The following is a 24,021-nucleotide window of genomic DNA, read 5'->3' as shown; positions in this document are numbered from 1 at the left end:
TTTCTGCCCGCATCAGCTGAACACGCCTAAGCAACTAAAGGCATTTCACCTTACTAACACGTTCTAAAGCCTCTTGTTTTCCTAAAGCACGATGCTAAGCAACACCAATAATCAACCAATAATAAAGTCCCTTTATCGTGGATTACTTGGCATTCCTAATACTCCTAATTGCTAAAAAAGTTCAGGCCCTCCAGCGTCGATTACCACTCAGGCTATCCGTCGAAATCTTTTGTCGTTAAACCTATGATTTATTCGGTTCAAATGATCCAAACCATAGAAATATAAACCGTAAAAGATTATGATGCTATATTCGGTCATATGCTTATGGCATTTTCGTTTATAACAGATCTAAAGTTTCAAATTTTAACATAATTATTCACTCCGTTTTATATTATAATACTTTTAATGTTTGTCTAAATTTATCTATGTATTAATGTACATATTTTACATATATATATAGATTTATTATTATATAAAGAAATTCAAATACAATAAAAAATCATATAATACGGAAGGAATGAAATATTTGGAAATCCTTTTGGCCGAACCGGGCCCAAAGCTAACGATCTCTGTCAAAATAATGGTCCCAATGAGAGGAGAGGCCAGTCACGACACTCAAATGATCACGTCATCGAAAGCGTCAGGGGCATCGTGGTCATTTGCCGCACCGCACGCTCCCCCTCGCGAATCGCCACCGCTTTTTCTCCGACCCACCTGAAATTACACATCTACCCCTCTCCACCTCTTCCTTCCTCCCTCCCTCTCTCTCTCTACCTCTTTCTCTCTCCCCCCGCCGCCTTTCCCAAATCTAGCCGCACGACGCACCAACCCCCCCGAGCCCGAGCCAGAGCCAGGCCGCGAGCGAGCGGCTGCGGCACCGCGCACCGGCACCGCCTCGGCACCGCGCACCGGCCGGCGGCGTGCGGGGAGCGTCCCGGTTAGTGCCCTCCGAGCAGATCCGGGCGGTTCTTTTTTTTTTTCTTGCGGGGCGGCTATTTCTTTGAGGCTTGGTTTGGATTTTTTTTTCAGGGGGGGTCTCTGTGTTCTGGGGGGAGGATTTCAAATTTGGGAGCTTTTCGGTGGGAGGTTTGTTGGTTCTTGGTAATGCGAGAGGTTTCTTGCGGCTCCAGGGGGTGGGTTTGGTGGCGGCTCTTGGGAATTAGGGTTTCGTTGGCGGGTTCTTTTTTGTTCTTGTTGGGCTAGGGTTTTGCAAGGTGGAGCTTTGGTCGGTGATTTGGGTGCTTTCTTTTTGGTCTGTGGAATTGCAGGGAGGGAGAGGCGCTTCGTTTCTTGGATGAGCCGTGAGGAAATTGGGCGCAAGAAGGCGTGATGTTTACTCCGCAGGGGAAGGGGTGGACTGGGTGGTCGACGCCGGCTCCGGCGAACCAGCGGAGCGGTGGTGGCGCTCCCGCCGCGTCGGCGCCCCTTGGCAAGGGGAAAGGAACTTCTCTGAGGGTTGCTGAACTAGAGCAAGAGGTTTTGCCCTAATCCTGGCATTTTCTTTCTGTTCTTGATGTAGCTTTTGAATTCCAATCTAGGGGCATGTTTCTCTGCTCAACAGCTGCAATGTGCGTTTTTGTCATGGCGTGTTATCAGTCAATGAGAAGTCTAAGCAGTGAAATTGAGCGAGAAAGTAACATTTAGATCAGTATGCCTCAAGATTTTCATTTTGAACATAAAGCATTTCAAAATATGGCGGTCTGCCAAACATTCTGTAACAAAACGAAGTGATTTCAGTGCATGCTAATGATTTAAACAACATGGTTGCTTATTAGAAAAAAAACTGTATTTTCTGACCTTGTAGCCTAGTCAATCTGAAACAGAACGCTGCCTAGGGTGCTACATTATGTTGGTATCATTCTTATATTCTTTCAATAACTTTTCAGTCATGTTGATATATTATTTGAAAAAGTTAGGTTATAGGTTCTCAGCTATAGAAACTACTGTAATGGGTTGTTTCATCTTAGGAGGTTAGGCATATAAATTCCTATAGAAGATGAATGCTATATGTCCTTGACTTATATTTCCCATTCTAGGCACTTGATCTAATTTATATTTTTCTTTAGATCTTCACTCTCTCACTCGTGCATGCTTGCAAAATCATATTTACTACAGTTGCACATCCATTTTATTGTTTGATCATGCCATTTGTAGTTACTCCATTTCATGTTTTTTGTCTGCATGTCTGCAGTTGCATGAATACCAGTACAATATGGGGCTGCTCTTGATTGAGAAAAAGGAATGGACGGCCAAACTTGATGAAATCAGCCAAGCGCTGACACAGAAAGAAGAGATTTTAAAGCGGGAACAAGCTGCCCATTTGAATGCTATATCAGAATATGAAAGGCGGGAGGAAAGCATGCGAAAAGCATTGGGTGTTGAGAAGCAGTGTGTAACTGATGTATGTTCTTGTTTATCTCATAATTTCTTATTCTTGCTGTTTGTCAGTATTTCCCGATACTAGTAACATGTCAGTGTGTTGAATGGCCAGACCCATAAGATTGGTGGTAGATTGAGGATAAAACATCGGATCCTGCACTGGTTGTGTGCTGCACACAGTGGGAGTAGAGGAGGGAGAGGACGACTCTGCTTTTTTTTAGTAGTATATATAGATTTTTAATGCTGTTAACAGTTAATGACTAAGCAGATTTTTTATAATATACTTACTGTATATAGTCATATACTGGTGGTTTGTAAACTTGATCACACATGAATCATGATGCAATAATATTTAATGGTCAAATGAACTAGTTGAATAATTTTTAAGGCTATATTTCCCAGCCAATAGTTTTTATTGACTGCATCCATGAAGCAGAGCATTATGCTTATGTTCATCAGAAGTTTTATTAACTTGACAGCACAATGCACTTGCCTTTCTATTTCTATTATTCTTTATGTCGTCTGCAGTTCTAGCCTGTAGACATGTACTTGAAGGATTCATTCTTGTTTCTTATTATTTTATTTCTCTGAACTCTGCAGCTTGAAAAGGCACTGCGTGAAATTCGTGGAGAGATAGCGGAGGTTAAGTTTATGTCTGAGAAAAAGATTACTGATGCTCAATCCCTTGAGGCTAGTCTGGAGGAAAAAACCTTGGAGGTTGAGGGTAAGCTTCATGCTGCAGATGCGAAGCTTGCAGAGGCAAACCGTAAGAAATCTCAAGCTGACAGGGATTTAGAAGAGGTAGAGGCTCGTCAGCGTAGGTTGGAGAAGGAGAAGCTATACTTTGAAAATGAGTATGACATTCTTGCCCATTTTCCTTTGTCTGTCTGCTCTGTTCTGTTCTAAGCAATTGATTATCTTATGTGATTGTTTTGGTATGCTTAGGCGGAAGGCAAGGGAGGAGCAGATCAAGAAGCAGGAGGAGTCATTACGTGACTGGGAGAAAAAGGCTAAGGAAAGTCAGAATAGACTTATTGATTTGCAGAGGTCCCTAAACGATCAAGTGGAGAGAGCAAACGAGAATGACAAACTTTTCAAGGTAAAACAGGCGGAGCTGGAGGAAGCAAAAAAGACTCTGGAGCATACTAAAGCTACACTGAAAATCAAAGAGGACGATATTAACAAAAGACTAGATGAATTGCATTTACAAGAAAAGGTATTGAATTCCTTCTCCTTCACCCCTATTTCAGATTATTATAAGCTGATGGTGGACTTAAAATATGTGTCCTGTTTCTATCCAATTATAGGAAGCTGGATCAAAGCAAAATAAATTAGAAGAAAGAGAGAAACATTTAGCTGAAAGAGAAGAAAAAGTCAGTGCAAGGGAAAAAGTAAGTATGATATACTAATATCGTGTTTCTTCAGTAAAATAGTACACTTGTTAGTATTGTCTAGACTGGTTGTTGGAATGTTGTTTGTGTTTTATTCTAGGTACCATTTTAGTAAATTTGATTGTGCTAAATGTGTGGTTTTGATGTTTTAAGTCCTCTGGAAATTTCTGTTATCTTACATGGTGTAGTTTGTTCTCCATTTTATGCTTTTATTATTGCAGAAAGTTGCTTGGCAGTTGATGCTTTTGTTTTTCGTGATCTCTTCTTTCAATGTAGCTAGAACCATGTCTATGTATTGCAATGACTCCTAAATAAATATTATATACTCGTACTATAATCTTACCAACCAATTCTGTTGCAGGTTGGGCTTCAGAAGCTTCTTGAAGATCATAATGCAAAGCTTGAATCAAAAGGACGGGATTTTGAATTACAATTGGAGAATGAGAGGAAATCATTTGATGAAATTTTGATACAGAAGGAAGCTGATTTGGTGCAGAGGGAAAAGGATATCAGATCTTGGGATGACAAACTTTCTAAAAATGAGCAAGCACTAAATGAAAGTAAGAAAAAATTGGAAGAATGGCAAAATGATCTTGATACCAAATCGAAAGCTCTGAAGAAGTGGGAGGAATCACTACAAAATGATGAGAGACAGCTGTCGGAACAGAAGCTGCAAATGGAAAATGAAAGAAAGCAGGCTGAGATGTACAAATTGGAACTTGAGAGTTTGAAAGCCACAGTGGTTGCCGAAAAGGAGAAAATATTGCAAGAGCAGAACAATCTGAAAATTACAGAGGAAGAGAGGCAAGAGCACATCATTCTTACGGCACAACTGAAGAAGGAGATTGACGAATACAGAATGCGAAGCAACTCTCTTTCTGAGGAAACTGATGATTTGAGGAAGCAACGTCAGAAATTTGAAGAAGAGTGGGAGCAGCTTGATGAAAAAAGAACTCGATTGGGAGAGGAAACGAAGAAACTGAACAATGAAAAGAAGAATCTAGAAAGGTGGCATGAAAATGAAGAAAAAAGGTTGAAAGATAAAGAGGACGAATTGGACAGAAAATACAAGGAGCAGGAGGAAAATCTTGCACTTAAGGAAAAATCTTTGATGGACACTATACACCATCAGAGCGTGGAAAATGAGGAATTTCTAAAGAGAGAACGTGCTGATCTTCAGCGTAATTTGCAGCTGCATCGGCATGAATTGGAGATGGAGATGGAGAAAAAACAAGCGAGTAAAGAGAGAGAACTTGAAGAGAAGGAGAATGAGTTAAATGGGAAGATAGACTTTGTAGAAAATGAGCTCAAACGTGCAGTCGAATTGAATGAATCAAAGATTCAGAAGATACTATTGGAGAAAAAAGAGCTGCAGAGGGAAAAGGAAGTTCTTGTGGAGGACAGGCAAAAACTGGAAACTGACAAGGTAGACATTAGAAGGGACATTGATAGCCTTAATACGCTCAGCAAGAGTCTGAAAGAGCGTAGAGAAGCATATAACAGGGACAGGAGTCACCTCATTGATATGTTTGAAAAGTACAAGGTGTGCAAAAACTGTGGGGTTACTATTTTTGAGGGCCTAGATGCCCTAGCTCTTAAAGACAGCCCTGATATAGAATATCCTAGTTTGGCTGTGGAGGCAGATGATCGATCCCCCAACCCTGACAGTGTAGCTCAAGACACTGGAACACTTGTTAATTCAGGTGGCCGTTTATCATTGTTGCAGAAGTGTTCAAGGATTTTCAAGTTTTCTCCTAGGAAGAAGGCTGATCAATCATTAGAGAAGAACACGGACTTTGGTACAAGACTAGAGGAAGCATCACAGGACGATGATGATTATGAGCCAACTCCTGTCTATCAGGTAGCAAATGATTCATTTAATGCTGAGGATGTCCCATCTGAAAGTGGGGCATTGGAGAACGAAGAATCTGAAAGGCAAGATATAGCAGATGATGTCCAGATGGAATCTTCTCTTGGAGTTGCAGATAATGGTGTAGATATTCATGGAAACCAGTCATTTGATGGCAACACGGACATGGCAGTGGACACAACTATTGCCACTGTTGACGAAAATGGGAATGGCTCATCAGTTCTCCCTGAAGTTGATTTGGAGCCCGAAACATCAAAACAAGGACGCAGGCAACAAAACAGGAGGGGTAGATCAAAAGGTGGAGTAAAACGGACACGATCAGTTCTTGCAGTAGTTGAAGATGCTAAAGGTATACTTGGTGATAATTTGGAGGTAAAGAATGATGGTCAGGAAGATTCAGTGGCTGAGGGTGGTACACGGAAGCGGCGCTTTGCTGCAGCCACAATCAGTGAACAAGATGAGGATAGTGAAGCTCATTCTGAAAGTGTTTCACTTGGAGGGCAGCGCCGAAAGAGGCGCCAAACTGCTACAGCAGTGACACAAGCCCCAGGAGAAAAACGCTACAACCTCAGACGCACTACAGTGTATGTTTCTTTATTTATCCCTTGTTTCATTTCTTGTTTGGGTTATTGCCCATTTCTCTTTACTGAATTGTGGAGTAAATTGATTTCCTTTTGCTTTGTTTTGTTCAAAAGTGCAAATGCGGCAACGGCAGCCCAAACCAACAAAAGGAAAGCTGCGAAGACAGGAAATAAACAGACAGTAGAGGCTACTATAGATGACACAGAAGGTACATCGAAGGCTGAGGAACCTGCCGTTGAGAGCAAGGGGACCTCCCAATCAGTGGATGATGCATCTCAATTACCCGACTCTCTGGTAAGATCCTTATTCCGCATTTTATGCTGTTCTCTATCTGTTGAAATGTTTTCGGTATCCTTGGTAAATGTAGTTTTGGGTTATAAGGCTATGCGTTCTTTTTTTGTTGTGTCTGGCATATACATTCAGGATCAGAGCTGACTTGAAACTTGCTCTTGTTAGGCTGAAGCTGGTGACACCCATGGCCCTGCAGAGGTCACTGGTGCTGAGGGGGGAGATATTATGGACGGTATTGACACATTACCAGATGCGGTGCCTATGACACCATCAGGAAGTGAGCTTGGAGCTGAGCAGGATGATGATGATGACGAGGATTCTGAAAGGCGGAACCAATCAATTGGGAAAAAGCTATGGTCTTTCTTCACTACATGACAACCGCAGAGGCTACTGAAATAGGTTATTTCTAGCGTTTCTGTTTTCGATTCATGACATGCCATTCTTGGAACTCTAGGTTGTGTGTTTGGTTGGATGATGTACTAGTAGATTTTCCACTTCAATTATTATGTGCTCCCCTGTAATTGAAATATATTTGTAGTAGACATAGATTTGATGGGGCGCTCACAGAAGTTAGCTTTTGAGAATGTACAATGGCGCGATGCCTGTAACAGTCAAGGGTTGAGGCTTGTAATTGTTGTTCCTTTTGTTCCAGGATCAGTTTACGTGCAAAGTTTGTGGCATTTGTCAACGCGGGAAACATTTTTCACCTCCAGATGACTACCAACCAGATTGTCTTTCATGCCCTTTGTGCATCTTCAAATAGAGGCCTTTGTTGACTGGCAGTTGTGCTTCATGAAATATGGCTCATCCGTTGATGTCCTTTGTGCATCTTTAACTAGAGGGGCCTTTGTTGACTGGCAGTTGTGTTGGGTGAAATATTGCTCATCAGTCGGTGAAATATGCACCCAATTGTTTGGCTTTTTTTTTTGTTTTGAAAAAAACTACATATTTACATATGAAAATAATTTAGAATTAAGACTTATATTTACAAACAAAAAATAGTTTAGCAACGTAAATTTTATACACGTGTTGTTAGTAATATAAAAACAAAGGTTGAAAAATAAACTATGATAAAAAATCTTAAAATTAATTTTAAATTTAAAGTTATTAATTTAAATTCTAAATTTAAAGTTATTAATTTAAAATTTAACTTATAAATACAAGGTGGAAATATCAGTACCATGGCTTGTGTATCCGAGTATGTTGGCCATCTGCCCTCTCCAACGGAATATCTATTCTGGACTCTTTGCCTTTGTCCCTAAGGCATGGATACATGACTAGAGGAAGCAACCTCTTGCCGTTACAACTTGTTTGCAGCATGTGCTCACTTTCTATTGGCACCTGCACGGAGTACGGTAGACTTAGCCATACAACGCTGGACTTTCTGAAGGCACCTTTTTGCAGAGTAACTATTTGTCTGATTTCCAGTCCTGAACTGTACATAATAAAAAGAATCACACTATCCATAAACAAATGTCCATTAGGAAAACACATACTTCTCTAATTGAAAACAGCTCTGCCATAAGAGAAACAAGTACTCCAACAATTGATTTATGACGTGGAGGAGGAGGAAAAATGAGAGAAAATTGTCATCTACTGAGTAACAATAACCTAAGTAATTTTACTCATTATTCCTACGACACTTCATTATAGTACTCCTTAAGTGTATTTCGCAAGAGTTAGAGTTACATCAGGAGAAGCCGAGATAATTCTACTCCTCCATAGTTTTAGAAAATTAAATTAAAAAAATAATAAGGAGAAGCCTATATTATACGCAATTCGACGGATTTGCTGTTAAACTAACGGAGCCGATCAGAGAGACCCAACCCACACCGATGCGTGGAGAAGAAGAAGCCGCCGCCGCCGCCGCAGCCACCGCCGCCGAGGCTGGGGCCCCGCGCTCGCCGGACCTCCACGACCTCTCCGACGACTCGGACTACGCGGCCGCCGCCGCCGCCGCGTCCTCCGACCACACGGTGCGCCTTCCAGCTCCCCGCCCTCCGCCGCCGCTCGCCTGCTTCCCGCCGGTTCCGTTCGCGTCGGTTGCTACCGAGTACCGGCCGAGAGAGCGCGATTCGGTCGCAGCGCGAGCGAATTTCGCTCGATTAGGTCGATGATTTTGTTGAGGTTTTGGGGATTTTGGATCCTTCAGATGCCGATGACGTTGGGGGTAGTGTGCTCTAGTTCCGCAGCAACTAATTCGGCAGCTACTCCCTCCCCTGTATTCTGTAAATTGATTAGTTTATTTTTTCCGTTGGGTGTGCGTGATATAGAGACGAAAAGGCTATATCATATTGTTGTGTTCTCAATTTGGACTGAATTGGTGATTGTTTTGTGATCAAAGGTGATGAGGAGTGATCTGGCGGACCAGGAGTCAGCCGAGACGGCGAGAGTGGATTTGGTCTACGAGAAGGAGCGTGTGACGATCCATCCGACGCAGTATGGCTCTGGCCGGATTAGTGGGAAGCTGCGCCTCTACTTGCAGCAGGGCTCCCTGTTCCTGGTGAGTTGACCCTAGCCAGTCTGAACGCTTGGTTGCTCATAAATTTGTGGTATGTTTTTGATATTATTGTCAGGACAGTTGCTGTGATGGCTCTACTAGGATGGCCAAGGCATTCGGGTTGCTACTTGAATTATATGCTGTTTGGCTTATATATTTGCTTATCATTACATTCCGGATATGCTAATGATCCATAACGCACTACTATCCCTACATGCATTTACCTTCCTATATTTTCTCTTCAACTTGTGATCTTAGAATAAGATAATTGAGATATTGAAAATCCAAATGATTGTTGCTGGTTGGCAGCTGAATATAGTTTTGTTGATTATACCTGCTTGATGCTATATTGTCATATTGGTATTCTGAAGTCGCTTAAATTGTTTTCTTCATTTGCTTATATCTTGTTCAAATCTGTGTGACAGAGTTGGGAACCAAATGTGGGAGCCGATTCTTTCTCAAGCAGTTCAGCTTCCATGGAAATAGAAAAATGTAGGAACAACATCTTCAGTTATACTTGGTAATTAAATGCAGCAGTTATTACACTTGACTCTCTTTTCTTGCCTGATTATGCACAGATAGAAACCTGTACACTATAAAAGCCTTGCCATTAAGTGATGTACGCTTCATCCGTAAGCACACCCCGACATTTGGGTTCGAGTACATAATCATTGTTCTCTCATCAGGTGAAGTGCTCTTCTAGTTATTTGTTTTCTTATGGTTAGTTCGAAACTTTGTGGAATTTGTATAGTCAAGGTGACCAGATTAGCTTTTATGTACTATATCTTACAGGCTCATTGCATTTTTTGCTTCTGCCAGCGACATAATACACATGCTGACAAAAATGAAACAAAAGGATTTTTGTATTTATGTATTGTTTTAAATTTTGCAGGCTTGGCTTTTCCTCCATTCTATTTCTACAATGGCGGGCTTCGTGAATTGTTTGCAACACTAAAGAAGCATGTTTTTATTATCAGGTTTCTTTTCTGGGCTCCCTATCATCAAATAATTGATCAAGCTGCCCTGTTGTGTTGTTTCTTAGTGCCTAAATTGCTCATTCCTAGAAATATTAAAAACGCTATTTGGATTACGAGCGAACTATAACTGTAATATCCATACAATAAGTCTACCAAGTATATAATATAATCCATTACTGGATTTTCAAAGCATGTTTTGTTTTCCGTCTATATGATAGGATACATTCATAATATTTAGTATTTACTATTTTGTTAACATACACTTGGGATAATAATGAATATGATTCAATTCTCTCTACTCTATTTCAAGGTCGGATGATGATCCTAATGTATTTCTTGTTAACGACTTTCAAGATCCTCTGCAGGTATGTTATTGTAGTTTCTTGTAGCTAGACCCACTGTACAATTTGTTATAAGACCACTGTCCCTCAATAGGAACTTCTGTACTGTTATTGCCTTATTTTGCTCATTGACAAATTGAATAATGAATATGCAAAATGACCCTTTTAGTGCAGTCCTTTGTATATATATATAGTAATCTTTCTTTTGAAATCCCTGTTCTGGCTGATCTCTTGTATAAGTTTAACTTATACTGAGTTCTTACCATGGACCTTAAATCCATTTGTTTGGATGCCTTGTAGAAAAGTCTGTCATCTCTGGAGCTTCCTGGTGTTGCCTCTGTAGCAAATGCCATGTCACGGCAGAATTCACTCAGTTTCTCTAGTTCAGTTGATGAAGCCGGACATGGGAGCGATGCCAAACATGGGGCATCTTCTAGCATGACTGAATATTTCCCAAAGCAAAGGCACAAATCGAATGATCCAGGCCGCGATCTCTCTATCCAAGTTTTGGAGAAATTTTCTCTGGTTACCAAGTTCGCACGAGATACCACGTCTAGTCTCTTTCGTGAAAACCAGAATAGTAGTGGTCGTACTTATGGAAGGCAGCAACAAGAATATGTTTTGGACAACAGAGCAAATGATAAGTACAAAGATCAGCAAATAACACCTGATAAAGGTTCTTTGCCATCAGATTTAAAGGAGGTAAACATATCTTGTTCTCTATATTGTTCTTTGTGTCTATTCATGCACTGCAAATTTTGGAAGAGAACAACACCACAATGACTTCTTGAAGCACTTGCTTACAAGTCATGGAGACGAGCATTTAAAACTGTGGTATATATGTGTTATAATGAAAGAAGTAAAATGTATAAGTACAGAGAGGAAAAAGCTATTCCCCCCGTTTCACAATGCAAGACTTTCTAACATTGCTTAGATTCATATAGATACTAATAAATCTAGACATACATACAAACAATATATATGGATCAATGGATAAATGTAGACATGGCTAAAAAATCTTACAATATGAAATGGAGGAGTAAACTACAATTTCACATTCACAATCAAGATCAAAGCCATCTGTAATTAGAAGAAACTTAAGCTAAACTAGTATTATCTCCTGCCATCTGATGTAGTTCAAAACCACAATCTGCTAACCTCCTTCCAATAATTATTGGTAGTATTGAATGTATCTTTTATGTATTATTTAACACACTTGTTGTCATTTTAGTTGGAAAACTTAAATGCAATTTTGATTTATTAAAATAGCGAGTTATTTTTTTCTTCTGACCCCTGATACTGCTCAAAACTATCAGTACAATTTTGGATACCGCAATGTGTGTAACGTCAGTTTCCCTGATCTTGGCAGTCTGATAAATCACTTGCGTGGGGAAAACAAAGAGAACAACCATTGAGTGTTGAAGAGGTATTGAATTCGCTGATCACTTTGTTCAAGTGGTCTATGATGCTAAAATTCCATGTGCTATTATTCTGCTTAACATTGCAATGCTAATTATTAGATTAGCCATTCAGTCCACAAGATATATCAGTTGTGTTGAATTCAATGGGACGGGTTCAACATTTGATTTTGGATGTCTTTACTAGCATATTATGATCTCAAGACAGTCATAATTCTGTTCAATCTTGAACCTTTAATACTTGTGTTGTACAGCTACATTTCCTGGATTCATCATGTTCATGCCTTTGACTCAGACTCTAGGGATACGTGATTAAACCATCTTTTAGTGTATGGCTTGGGGGCTTAAAGCAAACCTTTAAGAAATTCTGCAGTATTTTGGTGGAACTGTTGCCTCGTAATTTGCAAGCCATGCTTTTCCTGACAGGAGAATCCGCCTTTATCAGATACCTAAACCTTTGATATAAACAACACGATTTCTGAATGTATAAATGGATTGAAATAGACTGTTACATGGAAACTTATCCTTTTTCTCTAGTAAACTCTTAATTATCTGGTCATTTAGCAGGCAGAGGAGAATTGTGCTGCACAAAAAGATCTGTTTTGCCAAATGGTAGTCTGGCCTTTTTCCTAAACTGAACGGAAGGCTGAGATGAAGTCTGGCATTTTTCATTCATAAAGAACTCTATGATTTTACACTGCACATAATGTCCTTAGTTTCATGGATCTTCATCACCATCTTGCAATTATCATGTATTGGTCATGTTGTAAGTACTGATGTCCCGCTCAGAAATGTCTTAGGTTTGTTTGATTTGTTTTGCACAGTGGAGATCCTTCTTAGATCCTGAAGGTAGAGTTGTGGATTCAAAGGCGCTGAGGAACAAAATTTTCTATGGAGGGGTTGATCATGTCCTCAGAAAAGAGGTTTTATACTTAAACTTGATTTGCTATTACCACTCAAAAAGGCATTATTTGCATGAGTTTTGATGTTTAATATGAAGGTCTGGAAATTCCTGTTGGGGTATCATGAATACGATTCAACATATGCCGAGAGGGAATATCTTGCTGTCATGAAAAGAGCAGAATATGAAGCCATAAAATCCCAGTGGAAGGTTAGTTTAAGGTTCATAGCTTCAGCGTGATGCAATTCAGCGTGCGTGGTGCTAATGCTGTCCAGTACATGCTCTTACTATTTATTGAGTATTCATGATTCTTCTTCATACAATTTGCAGAGTATTTCATCCATGCAAGCTAAAAGATTTACCAAATTTAGGGAAAGAAAAGGCCTTATTGACAAAGACGTGGTATAAATTAGTCTCAGTTTTGCTATCTGAACTTTTCCTTCGTGTAATTTGGTATATTTCCATTTTAGTTTCCTCTCTGATCAGTCTTTGTTTTTAACTATTTTGTGGGTATCAAGGTGAGGACAGATAGATCAGTTTCATACTACGAAGGAGATGACAATCAAAATGTTGTAGTGCTACGGGACATCCTGCTGACGTATTCCTTCTATAATTTCGACCTTGGCTATTGCCAAGTAAGTTTGCACCTTGCGTATTACTCTTCACCAGCAATTCTACAACATCTAATGACGAAAGCTGCCTGTCAATTGAAGTCATTTGAGTGAAAAACACTACTTACATTGAAATATTCTACTAATCGCGTAACGATGCTTGTTAAACTATAATGTATGTACAAGCTCAATCACGAAGGCATTACAGAATATTCATTAGTTAATGCTTCTGGTTTTAACTACAAATATACAAGTAACAGGGTTAATCATGCTATCCTACTTTCTATTTAGACCTATAAAGTGTGGAACTCCCGTAGTCTGTCTATGTTTCTCTTTGTTAGCTCATCCAGCGAGTGCTCTTACAGGGAATGAGCGATTTTTTGGCACCTATACTATATGTCATGGAAGATGAGTCTGAATCATTTTGGTGCTTTGCAATTTTGATGGAACGATTAGGAGCCAATTTTAATCGTGATCAGAATGGCATGCATGCTCAGTTACTTGCCTTATCCAAGGTATGCTGTGGATTTTCCATTCTTTTGAGTATATAAGCAGTATCATGGTTCTCCTTTTTCCAGCTGGAATTTTTTGCTCAATCCACATATACTGTGAAAATCTTGCAAAAGGGTTTAGGCTTATCAGTTGATTATGTGTGTATGATTGTCATATGGCTTCCTTAACTCCCTTACCTTCAACTGGAGATTTGACCTTTGATATTATGAACAAAAAGTACTCGTATTGCTACTATAAGTTTGTAAACATTGTTGAAATGAACAGCAGTTCAATGTCCTTCAAGTGCTTTAAAGCTTTTGTACTTCTTAAGCAGCATAAAAGAACTCCTCTTTAGTTTTTATAACTATTAATTATTATTTCCTTATTACTGCCTTCAACTCCCACCATGTTGTGATTATCGACTGTAGAAATGTATCTGATGAACACTGCCACAACCAGCTTAGTGCTCAAAATAACTACTTGTATCAATATATTTACTTTTCATGACTGTCAGATACAAAATTTATATGTAATTCATGTGTGATTTTCTGTGTACCTCACAGCTTGTGGAGCTTCTTGATCCTGCGTTGCATAACTATTTTAGGCAGAACGACTGCCTAAACTATTTTTTCTGTTTCCGTTGGGTTCTTATACAATTCAAGAGGTATGTTTCTCTGTTCTCTATTTGAGTTGCATGCATTTTTCACCTTACATACTTGAAAATTTTGGTTTTCATCTTTAGCACTATGTCGCTATGTTCTAGTTCCCAGCAGAGCCACTTATCTTACACACACACACAGACACACACACACAGACACAGACACACCCACACCTACACCTGGTTGTAGCATATAATGTTCCTCTATATATATATATGTATATATGATATGAAACCAGATAATGAATTTATAGAACTCCTATGTAGCTTATACCTGCTGTCACTTATCTCCAGTAAAAGCTGCAGGCTGGTAGGACCAGTACCTTGAACATCTACTCTTATCAGCAATCTTATTTGCTAATCATCAACCAATGGCATCAATAATCACGCTGGTTAATTTTGAAAGTTTGGAGGCTACCTTTATTTACAACAAACTTCCCATCTTTAGTTGATGCTCAACTCAAACCTGGGTGAACCGTTTGGCAATTAGTTATCTCATGGTCCCCAGTAAAGTTTTTGCCTGCGGTACCGTTTGGTGACCTTCTGGAAACATAGTACCAGCAATGACTTGCCTAGAAGTAAGCCTGCTAATAAATTTCAATCCAATCCAATCCAAATCCGCTCCAATCCATCTTTTTACAAAGTAGTTTACCAAACCAACCCGCACCAATTATTCTTCGTTAGGATCTAATCCAAACCAATCCAACTTTGATTTTAGCCCAATCTACATCAAATCATTTGGTTAAAATGGATCTAATCCACTCTAACAGAATGGATGTACCTATTTAATGGATGGATGTACCTATTTAGTATGTATAAACTCGGATCTAAAATTTTAAAACTTGCGTTCACATTATAAAAATTTATCAAATTTGACTGAAATTTGGTGGGATGATTTGTTGTATAAGAGCATCTTTATGCAAATTTTGATCAATTTCTGCATGTGAATCCCACATATCTCCAATTAAAGTATCCATTTGCCCTCCACAGGCCAAATCCATTTAGAACTTGAAATCACCTAACTAAATCCAGTCCATACCAATCCATTTGTCAGTATAAACCAATCCAATCCAAACCATTTGAAATATCAATCCATTTGCACCCAAAGACAATTCAAATTAAAAACCAACCCATTTAATGCATTTTCATCCAACCCATTAGCAGGCGCTGACTATCTTCTGCTATCAGTCTCCTATGCTTTTTGAAGAATAATATTAAGCAAAAGATAAAGTTCAGTATGTTTATGTAGTAGCACTACTCCCAAGCCCAAGCACTTGGAGATGAAAATGCAGCTGGCACTCGCCTCTCTCTTATTCTAAGTTACCCTAATCTCTTATGGTGGATTGCAGGGAGTTCAGTTTCGATCAAATCTTGCTACTGTGGGAAGTTTTATGGACCCACTATCTGTCGGAACACTTCCACCTCTACTTGTGCGTCGCGATCCTGAAAAGGTACCGGTCGCGGATAATAGGAGAGCAGATGGATTTTGACACCCTTCTCAAGTTCATCAACGAGCTCAGTGGCGAGATAAATCTTGACCGGGCAATTCAGGATGCGGAGGCGTTGTGTGTCATTGCAGGTGAAAAGGGGGCTGCTTGCATTCCGCCTGGAACCCCGCCTTCTATGCCCATCGAGACCGACGGTGGCCTGTACGTGCAACAAGACGAGGTCTTGTGAGATAGGCATGGGTGATTCAGCAGTCGCCTCATACAACATCTGCAATATAATGAAGGCGATCCAAATGATGAAATCTGATCGGTGTATATATGTATGATGTTTTAACTCCCTGCTCACGACGAACTTTAAGTTAACAAAAGTCTGCTTTTGAGTAAATTGGTTATCTGTTACACACCTTTCTTTGACTTCACTACGTAAATACATGTCGCTCGTTTCTTTACCCGTGATTACTTTATCTTTGGCAGTTAGATCCATGTGGTAATGCTCTTCTAGTCTTCTTTAAAATCTACCGTTTAATTAATACTATTAGATTTTTAAGCCTTGAGGCTGATAGCCTCTTTGGGATGAAGTCACTGTCGACAGGGTTTATATTATCGCGTTACCGCCTAAAAACCGTGGTAATCACCCTAAAATAACATAAAATAAAACTTAAAAATAATTTAAAATTTTAGTCAAACTTAACGTAAATTTACACTGTTAAGTCTGCGAGTGAAAGAACACAAAGCTACATTGTGAAGGACATTGGTTTTTTTGTCCAGTTTCCTGTAGTTTAGCCTGCATAAAACAGTGGTGACATGGTTTTCGTACTTGTCTTCCCCTCACTGGGGCAGCGCCGCATAATTAGTCGTGAAGCAAGGCTAAAAAAGAGCATTTCAATGACATTGACAATACATGACTATTGGGAAACAACACATCAACACGCTGTAATTCTAAAATCATTTCCTTAACATCATAGCTCCATAATTTGGGCATTGAAAGTTTATAAGCACATCCTATGTTTGATATAAAAAAACATAAAATGTACCTTTCAAAAAAAAGAACATTAACTGTGGGGAATTACGTGCACAAGCCCCGTTTTCTCAACTATCATCACAATACGGAAGCTGGAATTGCCTCAAAACTTGTGAAACACCGGTAGGCCCACATCCACACGGGCTAAATGCTGCGCATGCCTTTAGGAACAAGTGGAATCTGAGGCTGGATCTCTTGGTCTGTTCAAGGGGCTACACTGTAACCATCCATCCATTCATGATCCCCGACAAGTAACCACACAAGTCTAGTGGCACGGCAAGATTTTATCTCCCCTGCCCCACAAAACATTCTTTCTCCTCTTCTTGTCATGGCAATGCACATCTTTTCTCGAGAAATTCATCTCCTTTTTTCCCTTGTCGCCATCGTCAGATGAGATGAAATTCAGAGCTTCTTGAGGAAATTTCAGAGCTCGTTCGGAGTAAATTGCTGGTGGCTGGATGTGTAATGTGTTGCGACGACGCACTAGGACTTCTGTTTTTTTTTTAAAAAAATGAGAATCATGGGCTAAATAATTGCGAATAATTAGAGGTTTGATTGTGAGATTCCAGCTCGGAAGGCAACTGACAACTTGTTTAAGAGTGTTTTTTGTGGGGAACTAACTTGTTAAATCGAAGATATCTCAAGGAGGAGTCATATCGATTAAGAACTGTGGATAAGTTAGCTGCACATTCCAAGGTAGTCCTTAATCCATGGGTTGAGGTCCCATGTAGTCGTGCGCAATCTCTAATAAGTGAACCCTACTTTCTAAAGAAAAGACGATTACCATACTTGCACAACTTGCACTAAAAGGTGCAGTGCTACAGGTTATAACCATGGCTCTTTTGGCATATTATGTATTCTATTTGTTTTATATCATAAGATTTTCCGAGTTTATCTAGATTCATCCATATATCAATGTATATGTTTTGTATATGTATTTATTTATTAGCACATATATAAATCTAGACAAAAGCAGAAAATTTTATGGAACTTGAGGAATATTCAGTATTCTGAATTGCCAACTTTTGTCCCCAGTAGAGCAGAATCGTCAGCCTTATTACTTCATGAGCACCAGATTTGTAATTGGGTTGGCACAAATTGACATTGAAAAAGAATGGTTTTAAGGGAGATGGAAGGGATTAGATTTTTTTTTTCCAACGACAGAAAGTGAATGTTTGTGAAGGATATCATGAGTGAAACCATGGTGGGAATAATGGAATAATTCCACCTTTGTATGTGTAATCTTGAGGCAGGATTGGACAGCGAGCTATGACGTTCCCTGCATGTGCGGAATTCCACTTCCGAAAAAGAAGAGCTAGCAGTAAGTCATGAGATTAATCAGTGGCTACCGCCACTAGCTTAGCTGCATTTTGTCTCTAAGCTGTGGCTAGGCTATGACGCGAGGCCTAACCCTGATTAGAGGTTCCAACACTAACACGGTCGGCCATGATAATCTGTTCCGAGACTGTGATTTCTGTATCCTGAAGCGTCTCACTTCCTTTTCTTCACATCAGGTTCATCTGCAGAGATAGGTACTAGTTTCGATCTGTCTCTTTTCAGAGCCTTTCCCCTCGGAAGAACATACAAAAGCCTAATGCATCATCAGAGACTCTAAGCTTCCATTCAAATTGCAAGTTGCATACTGACCGCATCTATCAACTATGATAGACCACCCAGTTGAAAAGACACTTTATTTTGAAGATACACTGTGATAGGAGTATTCCGCAAAAGCCAATCGATATGGAAGCAGAAATTTTGTAGAGTCTAAGCAATTTCTTATTTATTGTAGGTAGAATACCAAGATTCTCAATATAAATCCGTTTTGCCACAAATCTTAATGTCATCCCATCTCATGAGGAAGTGGCTCATCTAACGTGGAGTCAGAGGGGCATGCTTTAATAACATAGGACTCATACGTAAGTGACACACGTCTCATCCATTCCAAAAACCGATGAGACTATATAAAGAACGTATATTAAGAGCAACGATACGTGTTTGCTCTTTCTGATGAGCTTACAATTTCTTTTCAGTTTAATATTCTATAAATAAATATAAATAAATAGCATCGCTTCTTAACATCGTTGACACCAATATCCTTCCTAATAAAGGCAACCTTCCTACTGCACCATGTTTTGCCCCAAACCCAAACCGGTAACGGTATGTTACCGAATAATCACCGAAATCTCACTTTTCAAATTCAGAAACCGGTTGCCAACGGCTACGCAAAGGCAGCCTCCCTGCCCAATCCGACAACCGCGCATGCGCGGCCGGCCAATCCATTCCCCAGCTCACCGGCGTCCCCACACGGCACACCCCGTTCCATTCTTACCAAAAAAAACACGACACGACACGACGGTGGGCACCCACCACGGCCGGGCAAAAACCAGGCCGCCGCCGGCGGCGCCGCCCCGGCCGGCCGGCCGGCGTGACGTGCAAGCGACGGCTTCCCCTCTCGCTCTCGCCGCGGCAACATCCCGGCCGTCGGTTGCCGCCGGAGCAGCTGGGCTTTGAGGCTAGCAGCACAGTACGCACACTCTCCCAGCGTGTGTGTGGCCCAACCTAACAACCTGGGCGTCCTCATGACGTCTATTCATTTGGTTGGGCCATGGCCTGGGTAGACCTGGTCCACCGCCTGCCTCTCTGCATGGTCCATGAACCATGATGCTTTTGCACAGCCAGCAAGAGAATAAAGTTTTTTTTTTGTTTTTGCTTTTTTTTTTATCAGCAGGAGAATAAAGTTGACATGGATGAAGGGAAAGTGGTAAAAGAAGAGGAAAGGCAGGAAGGAAAGAGAAAGGATGGTTCCACTCTTAAAACCCTAATGATGAGGAATGAGTGGGCTTATGGGATAACAAATTGGTGAGGCCACTTTCAGTTGTGTGACTTGCGTCTTAGCTTTGTGACAAAAATAAATAATAGAGAGAGATGTCTTGGTCCCATGGTATTTAATTAGTGAGTGAGGACCATGGTTTGGGATATATATATAACTGTAAAATATTGGTTGTCATAAAAGAGATATCACTTAGTGCAGGCCTTTGTGATCTGCCAAAAATATTTTTCAGATGCCATTTGTGAATTTGGTACTATGTTTTTTTCCGCAGAATGGCCGCGCTGATAATCATTGGTTATACTTAGTGAGTTCTGATGATGATAAAGGTGGCTTAAACAAAGACAAAAGAATATAGCATTGCATTTTCATAACAAGGACAATCATGATTCAGAAATGGGATCAACTAATTAAAGGTTCCATCCGTTAGGTTTGGTACATCAAAATCTCCATAGTTTATTGCAGGTTATCTTTAGTGAATGAACCTTCAGTCTTGATGCACCCCATAAAAATGGATGGACAAAAGGCGATATATGTATCTTACCATCTGATTTACTTCGTGGTCACAGTTCATAGTTTATACATACACATCCGAGTACTAATCTGATATATTTAAAGGAATTGAATGAAGTAGTTAATAGAATGTTTCTCACGACTGACACTAACCGATTCAATTAATCACTATAAAATTAAAAATATACTCTAAAAATATAAGTTATTAAACATTTATGTATTTTTTTAAAAAAAAGTATGATATTTAAACGTTAAACATACGTACAAAAGCCAAAAAAAATCTAAAAATAACATAGCACCAAAACGCAGTCTAAGCTGTTGCTGATTTTGGTTGGTTAGGTGTAATTTCCCACATAAAACTTTGCTCTGAGATGTTCTGCAATGAAGCCAATGAGCTAACGGCAAGTCGGCAAAGCTACTACTAATGGAAGTGCATGCATACAAGTATACTATTTTATAATAAGATAAGTTAATTAGCGGCCTACCAGAGTACCAGTTAACCACGAATTTATACCTCAGCCAATGGATCGACAGATCAAAAGTTTCGATTCAGCATAGATTAGCCACTGTACACAACATTAATTAATCCTGAGCCACCGGCGTGATTGTTTGGCTGAAAAATTTAAACGATATATTTACAAATAAAAAATAATTTCTAAATAATATTTTTATATACGTGTTTTTAGTGATCTATTGAAAAATAAAAGACGACAAAAAACCATAAAATCAATTTCAAATTTAATATTAAAAATTTAAATTTTAGCTTATAATTATAAATAAAAGCAAATAGATGGAAGTGAAACATGTGAAATGTCTAAGATACTCGTGCTGCAGCAGCATCATCACACCAATGTTCACTAGATTGATATATTAAGCCCAAGTGATCAGTAATACTGTACACACATTGACACCCTTCAAATTACATGAAACCCAAGAAAGTAACTAACACAAGCCAAATTATGCATGCATGGATTACGTACAATTAATTGCAAACATAAAGATATCTCCTCTTTTTTTTTTCTTTTTGATCGTCGTCAGACTCTGAGCAGGTAGATGCTGAGCTCGGGGCCGCCGCTGCCGTCGGGATTCATCATGTAGAACGCTTCCGAGTCCCTCGACCCAACCACCCGCTCGAACCTCGCGCGCATGTACATCAGGTCTCCCTCCTTGGCGGCGGCGCCGGCGGAGGCGTCGTCGGGGAGCACGCCGGCGCCGACGGAGACCGGCTCCACTGCGCCAAGAACCCTCCACTCGTCGGCGCCGCACTCCCGGTGCACCGCGAAGCCGCACTTGCGACCGTTGCAGTAGGCTCGCCACGTCGGCTCCTCCAGCAGCGCACGCCGCTTCTCGCCTGTGGTGCAACGCGGTGGCCGGCCGTCGTGGTGTTAGTGCGCGCCGGCGCTGAAGAAGACGAAAGCTAAGACGTGCGTAAGAGCGGGTAATACGTACCTGGGTTGAGTGGTTGCTTCTCGCACTCGAGCGCGAGGCGGACGAGGCCGGAGGACATCTCCCTGACGAGCGCGCCGGTGGAGTAGGCGGCCATTTCCACCAGCAGCACCGGAGGCGAGCGCGTGTCCGTCTGCAGCGCGACGTGCACCCGCCCGCGCCTCCGCCCGAAGATGGTGCCCGTCACGCTCGACCCCAGCTGCCGCCGCCGCCGCCGGTGTGTGATCGCCGCCAGGAACGCCGCCCGCAGCCGCGCCAGCGCGTCCGCGCGCTTCCTCGTCGACGACGACGACGACGAAGACTGCACCTCAGCATGCTCCGCGGACGAGGACGACGTCGCGGAAAAGCGCGCGCCAGCCGTCGTCCCCTCCTCTCCCCTAGCTCCCTCCACTTCCTGCCCACCTCGCCGCTGCGGCGACGGCGGCTTGCCCAGCCGCTTCCTGGTCAGCCACGGGAAATTCCCACCGCCGCCGCCGCCGCCGCCGCCGCTTGAAGCGATCGCCCTGGAGCCGGAGGAGGGCAGTGGCAGCGGGGAGGCCGCGCGGAAGGCTCTCGCCATGACAAGCCACTCCTCCAAGCAAGCAACCCGAAGCTAGCTCGCTCCCGGCTTGCCTTGTCCCCTGCCCGCGCGCGCGTGCCGTTAATAATGGGTTTGGTTATTCGACACTGGGTTTTAAGCGAGTTTAGCCGAGCGCGCGCGTCGGCGTCTCGGCGCTTTTGCAGGTGGCGCGCGCGCGCGCGCGTGCGCTGTCGGGTGGGGGCGAGACGACGGCGCGCGAGGCGGGACATAAATACCGGCACGAGACGGTGGCGTCGCGTCGCGCAGCGAGACGAGCCGTACGCGCGAGGAAAAGGGAGCGAGCGGCCGGCCAAGCAAAGCGGTCGGTCCGGTCCGCGCGCGAACGCCGCGGCGACAGATGGGAGAGGGCAGGCGTGTCGGTGTCGCGCCCGCGCCCGTACGCCGTCTCACTCACCTCGGCTCCTTTTTTTTTTTTTGAACGACCTCGGCTCTTTCAGGCGGCGTCCAAACGAGGCAGACGTTGCGTCGTGGTAAGCGGCAGCCTCGCCCTGGGCGGCGTCGCATCGCACTGGCTGATTGGTCACCCCTGCCTCGTGTGCGTACGTATACGTGCGTGGCCGTGGGAACGTGATGTTTTGGTTTATGTTCAGGATGTGTGCAGTGCAGGAGAAGTGCACCGGACGATCGATGAGAATAACTCACCTACCTGGATACCAACCAACGGCCATTGGTTCGTGTCATCGTGCAGTTTGGCTGGCACACTGGCACTACTACTAGTAACAAGAAACCGCGGGATCGGGCACGCACGCAGCAGCCAGTACAGGCGCAACGTAAATTATGGTCAGGTGGGGGTAGGCGGTGGCGGTCCCGGGCGAGAGGTGTTGTTGTGATACCGGTGCAGGGGAGGGGGCCGGCGACGCTCCATAAATAACCTTCACCTACTTGAGCGGCGGCAGGGGAAGTCCGGCAGATCACTATACGTACGGTGTGGCCGTGTGGGATCGCCGGATTGCCAGAGAAACGGCGAGGAGCCTTTGAAGGTCCCTGCGTCCCGTTCTTTCTCCCACTAATTAGCCCGGATTCTCCCGTTGTCGAAGCAGGATTTGAATCCAAATTAGGAAGTTATTGACCCAATGCATGATAACTTTGCATGCTTATGTAATAAGGCAGCTAGTGACCGGTGAGAATACAGCGTACCCAGAGATGGTAATGGGCCTAATTTTTTTTCTATAAAATTTAAGGATTAATTTAAAATGGGTTAAAAATAAAATTATATAGAGTTTTGAGCTAAATTTTTTTAAGGATTAAATAGAATTGTGAAAGAATCCAAAGACATTGGTCCATTACCACTCCTAAGTGTGCGTAACAGTTCATCTTCTAGATTATGTGACTATTGATTCTTAATTCCAAGTATGAATCCAAACTATCAATGAGCTAGAGATTACGTGAGAAACTATGAACGCTATTCAGTTTTAGGCTTATTTTGGAGGAAGACGTAATTTTTATGCCCAATATTTTTTTATGATCCTAATACAATATTTTGGGAACAAAATGATTAACATTCTCTTGGCAATACTCTAATTTTGTTATTCTATAGCTAATTGTTTTGCATATTTACCTATATGATATTTTTGAAGGACTACAAAATTATAAATAATGGATGTGTTTTTTTTCTTCTTAGTTTTGTCATCGGCTTTTATATGGTTGCTTCCTAAACTATTAAAAATATTTTTTTTAAAAAAAGTTTATATATATAAGTTCATGATATCATATTTTTGTAGTAGTTAATTTATCATTTATGTTATTAAAAAGTTATAAAAACAAATAATGTTCCA

The 24,021-nt window shown here is 41.5% G+C and overlaps 3 protein-coding genes across 3 annotated transcripts; 2 read left to right on the top strand and 1 right to left on the bottom strand.

The window, feature by feature from the left end:
• Positions 1 to 795: 795 nt before the first annotated feature.
• LOC102716569 (protein CROWDED NUCLEI 1) lies at positions 796 to 7,225 on the top strand. The gene is made up of 9 exons (XM_040521353.1): positions 796 to 937; positions 1,269 to 1,476; positions 2,192 to 2,401; positions 2,980 to 3,233; positions 3,325 to 3,595; positions 3,687 to 3,770; positions 4,132 to 6,224; positions 6,336 to 6,516; positions 6,679 to 7,225. Exons 2-9 carry the CDS (start codon positions 1,330 to 1,332, stop codon positions 6,886 to 6,888), a joined length of 3,450 nt encoding a protein of 1,149 aa, XP_040377287.1. The 5' UTR covers positions 796 to 937; positions 1,269 to 1,329; the 3' UTR covers positions 6,889 to 7,225.
• Positions 7,226 to 8,275: 1,050 nt separating this feature from the next.
• On the top strand, positions 8,276 to 16,227 carry LOC102716291 (TBC1 domain family member 15). The gene is made up of 15 exons (XM_040520743.1): positions 8,276 to 8,489; positions 8,858 to 9,016; positions 9,439 to 9,505; positions 9,592 to 9,699; positions 9,906 to 9,990; positions 10,301 to 10,355; positions 10,632 to 11,033; positions 11,701 to 11,757; positions 12,574 to 12,672; positions 12,750 to 12,860; positions 12,981 to 13,052; positions 13,169 to 13,285; positions 13,627 to 13,776; positions 14,317 to 14,417; positions 15,761 to 16,227. Exons 1-15 carry the CDS (start codon positions 8,349 to 8,351, stop codon positions 16,086 to 16,088), a joined length of 2,052 nt encoding a protein of 683 aa, XP_040376677.1. The 5' UTR covers positions 8,276 to 8,348; the 3' UTR covers positions 16,089 to 16,227.
• A 4,818-nt stretch (positions 16,228 to 21,045) lies between these two features.
• LOC102705792 (protein MIZU-KUSSEI 1-like) lies at positions 21,046 to 22,413 on the bottom strand. Its single transcript, XM_040521112.1, has 2 exons — positions 21,670 to 22,413; positions 21,046 to 21,571 (listed from the first exon to the last, which is right to left on the bottom strand). The coding sequence occupies exons 1-2, from the start codon at positions 22,223 to 22,225 to the stop codon at positions 21,255 to 21,257; spliced, it is 873 nt and encodes a 290-aa protein (XP_040377046.1). The 5' UTR covers positions 22,226 to 22,413; the 3' UTR covers positions 21,046 to 21,254.
• Between the last annotated feature and the right edge of the window lie 1,608 nt (positions 22,414 to 24,021).

This window comes from Oryza brachyantha, chromosome 2 (assembly GCF_000231095.2).
Source record: "Oryza brachyantha chromosome 2, ObraRS2, whole genome shotgun sequence".
Lineage (NCBI taxonomy): Eukaryota > Viridiplantae > Streptophyta > Magnoliopsida > Poales > Poaceae > Oryza > Oryza brachyantha.
The sequence above is the reverse complement of the archived record's forward strand: the minus strand, read 5'-3'. Positions and strand labels throughout refer to the sequence as shown.

What these genes read in the sequence shown, in the direction of transcription:
- LOC102716569 (XM_040521353.1), top strand. Translation starts at nt 1,330, where the DNA reads ATGTTTACTCCGCAGGGGAAGGGGTGGACTGGGTGGTCGACGCCGGCT. An exon ending in AATTGCATTTACAAGAAAAG is followed by an intron (nt 3,596 to 3,686) that starts GTATTGAATTCC and finishes ATCCAATTATAG; the next exon opens with GAAGCTGGATCAAAGCAAAA. An exon ending in AACCTCAGACGCACTACAGT is followed by an intron (nt 6,225 to 6,335) that starts GTATGTTTCTTT and finishes TTTGTTCAAAAG; the next exon opens with TGCAAATGCGGCAACGGCAG.
- LOC102716291 (XM_040520743.1), top strand. Translation starts at nt 8,349, where the DNA reads ATGCGTGGAGAAGAAGAAGCCGCCGCCGCCGCCGCAGCCACCGCCGCC. An exon ending in CCATAAAATCCCAGTGGAAG is followed by an intron (nt 12,861 to 12,980) that starts GTTAGTTTAAGG and finishes TACAATTTGCAG; the next exon opens with AGTATTTCATCCATGCAAGC. An exon ending in TCGACCTTGGCTATTGCCAA is followed by an intron (nt 13,286 to 13,626) that starts GTAAGTTTGCAC and finishes GTGCTCTTACAG; the next exon opens with GGAATGAGCGATTTTTTGGC.
- LOC102705792 (XM_040521112.1), bottom strand. Translation starts at nt 22,225, where the DNA reads ATGGCGAGAGCCTTCCGCGCGGCCTCCCCGCTGCCACTGCCCTCCTCC. An exon ending in GAAGCAACCACTCAACCCAG is followed by an intron (nt 21,572 to 21,669) that starts GTACGTATTACC and finishes GTTGCACCACAG; the next exon opens with GCGAGAAGCGGCGTGCGCTG.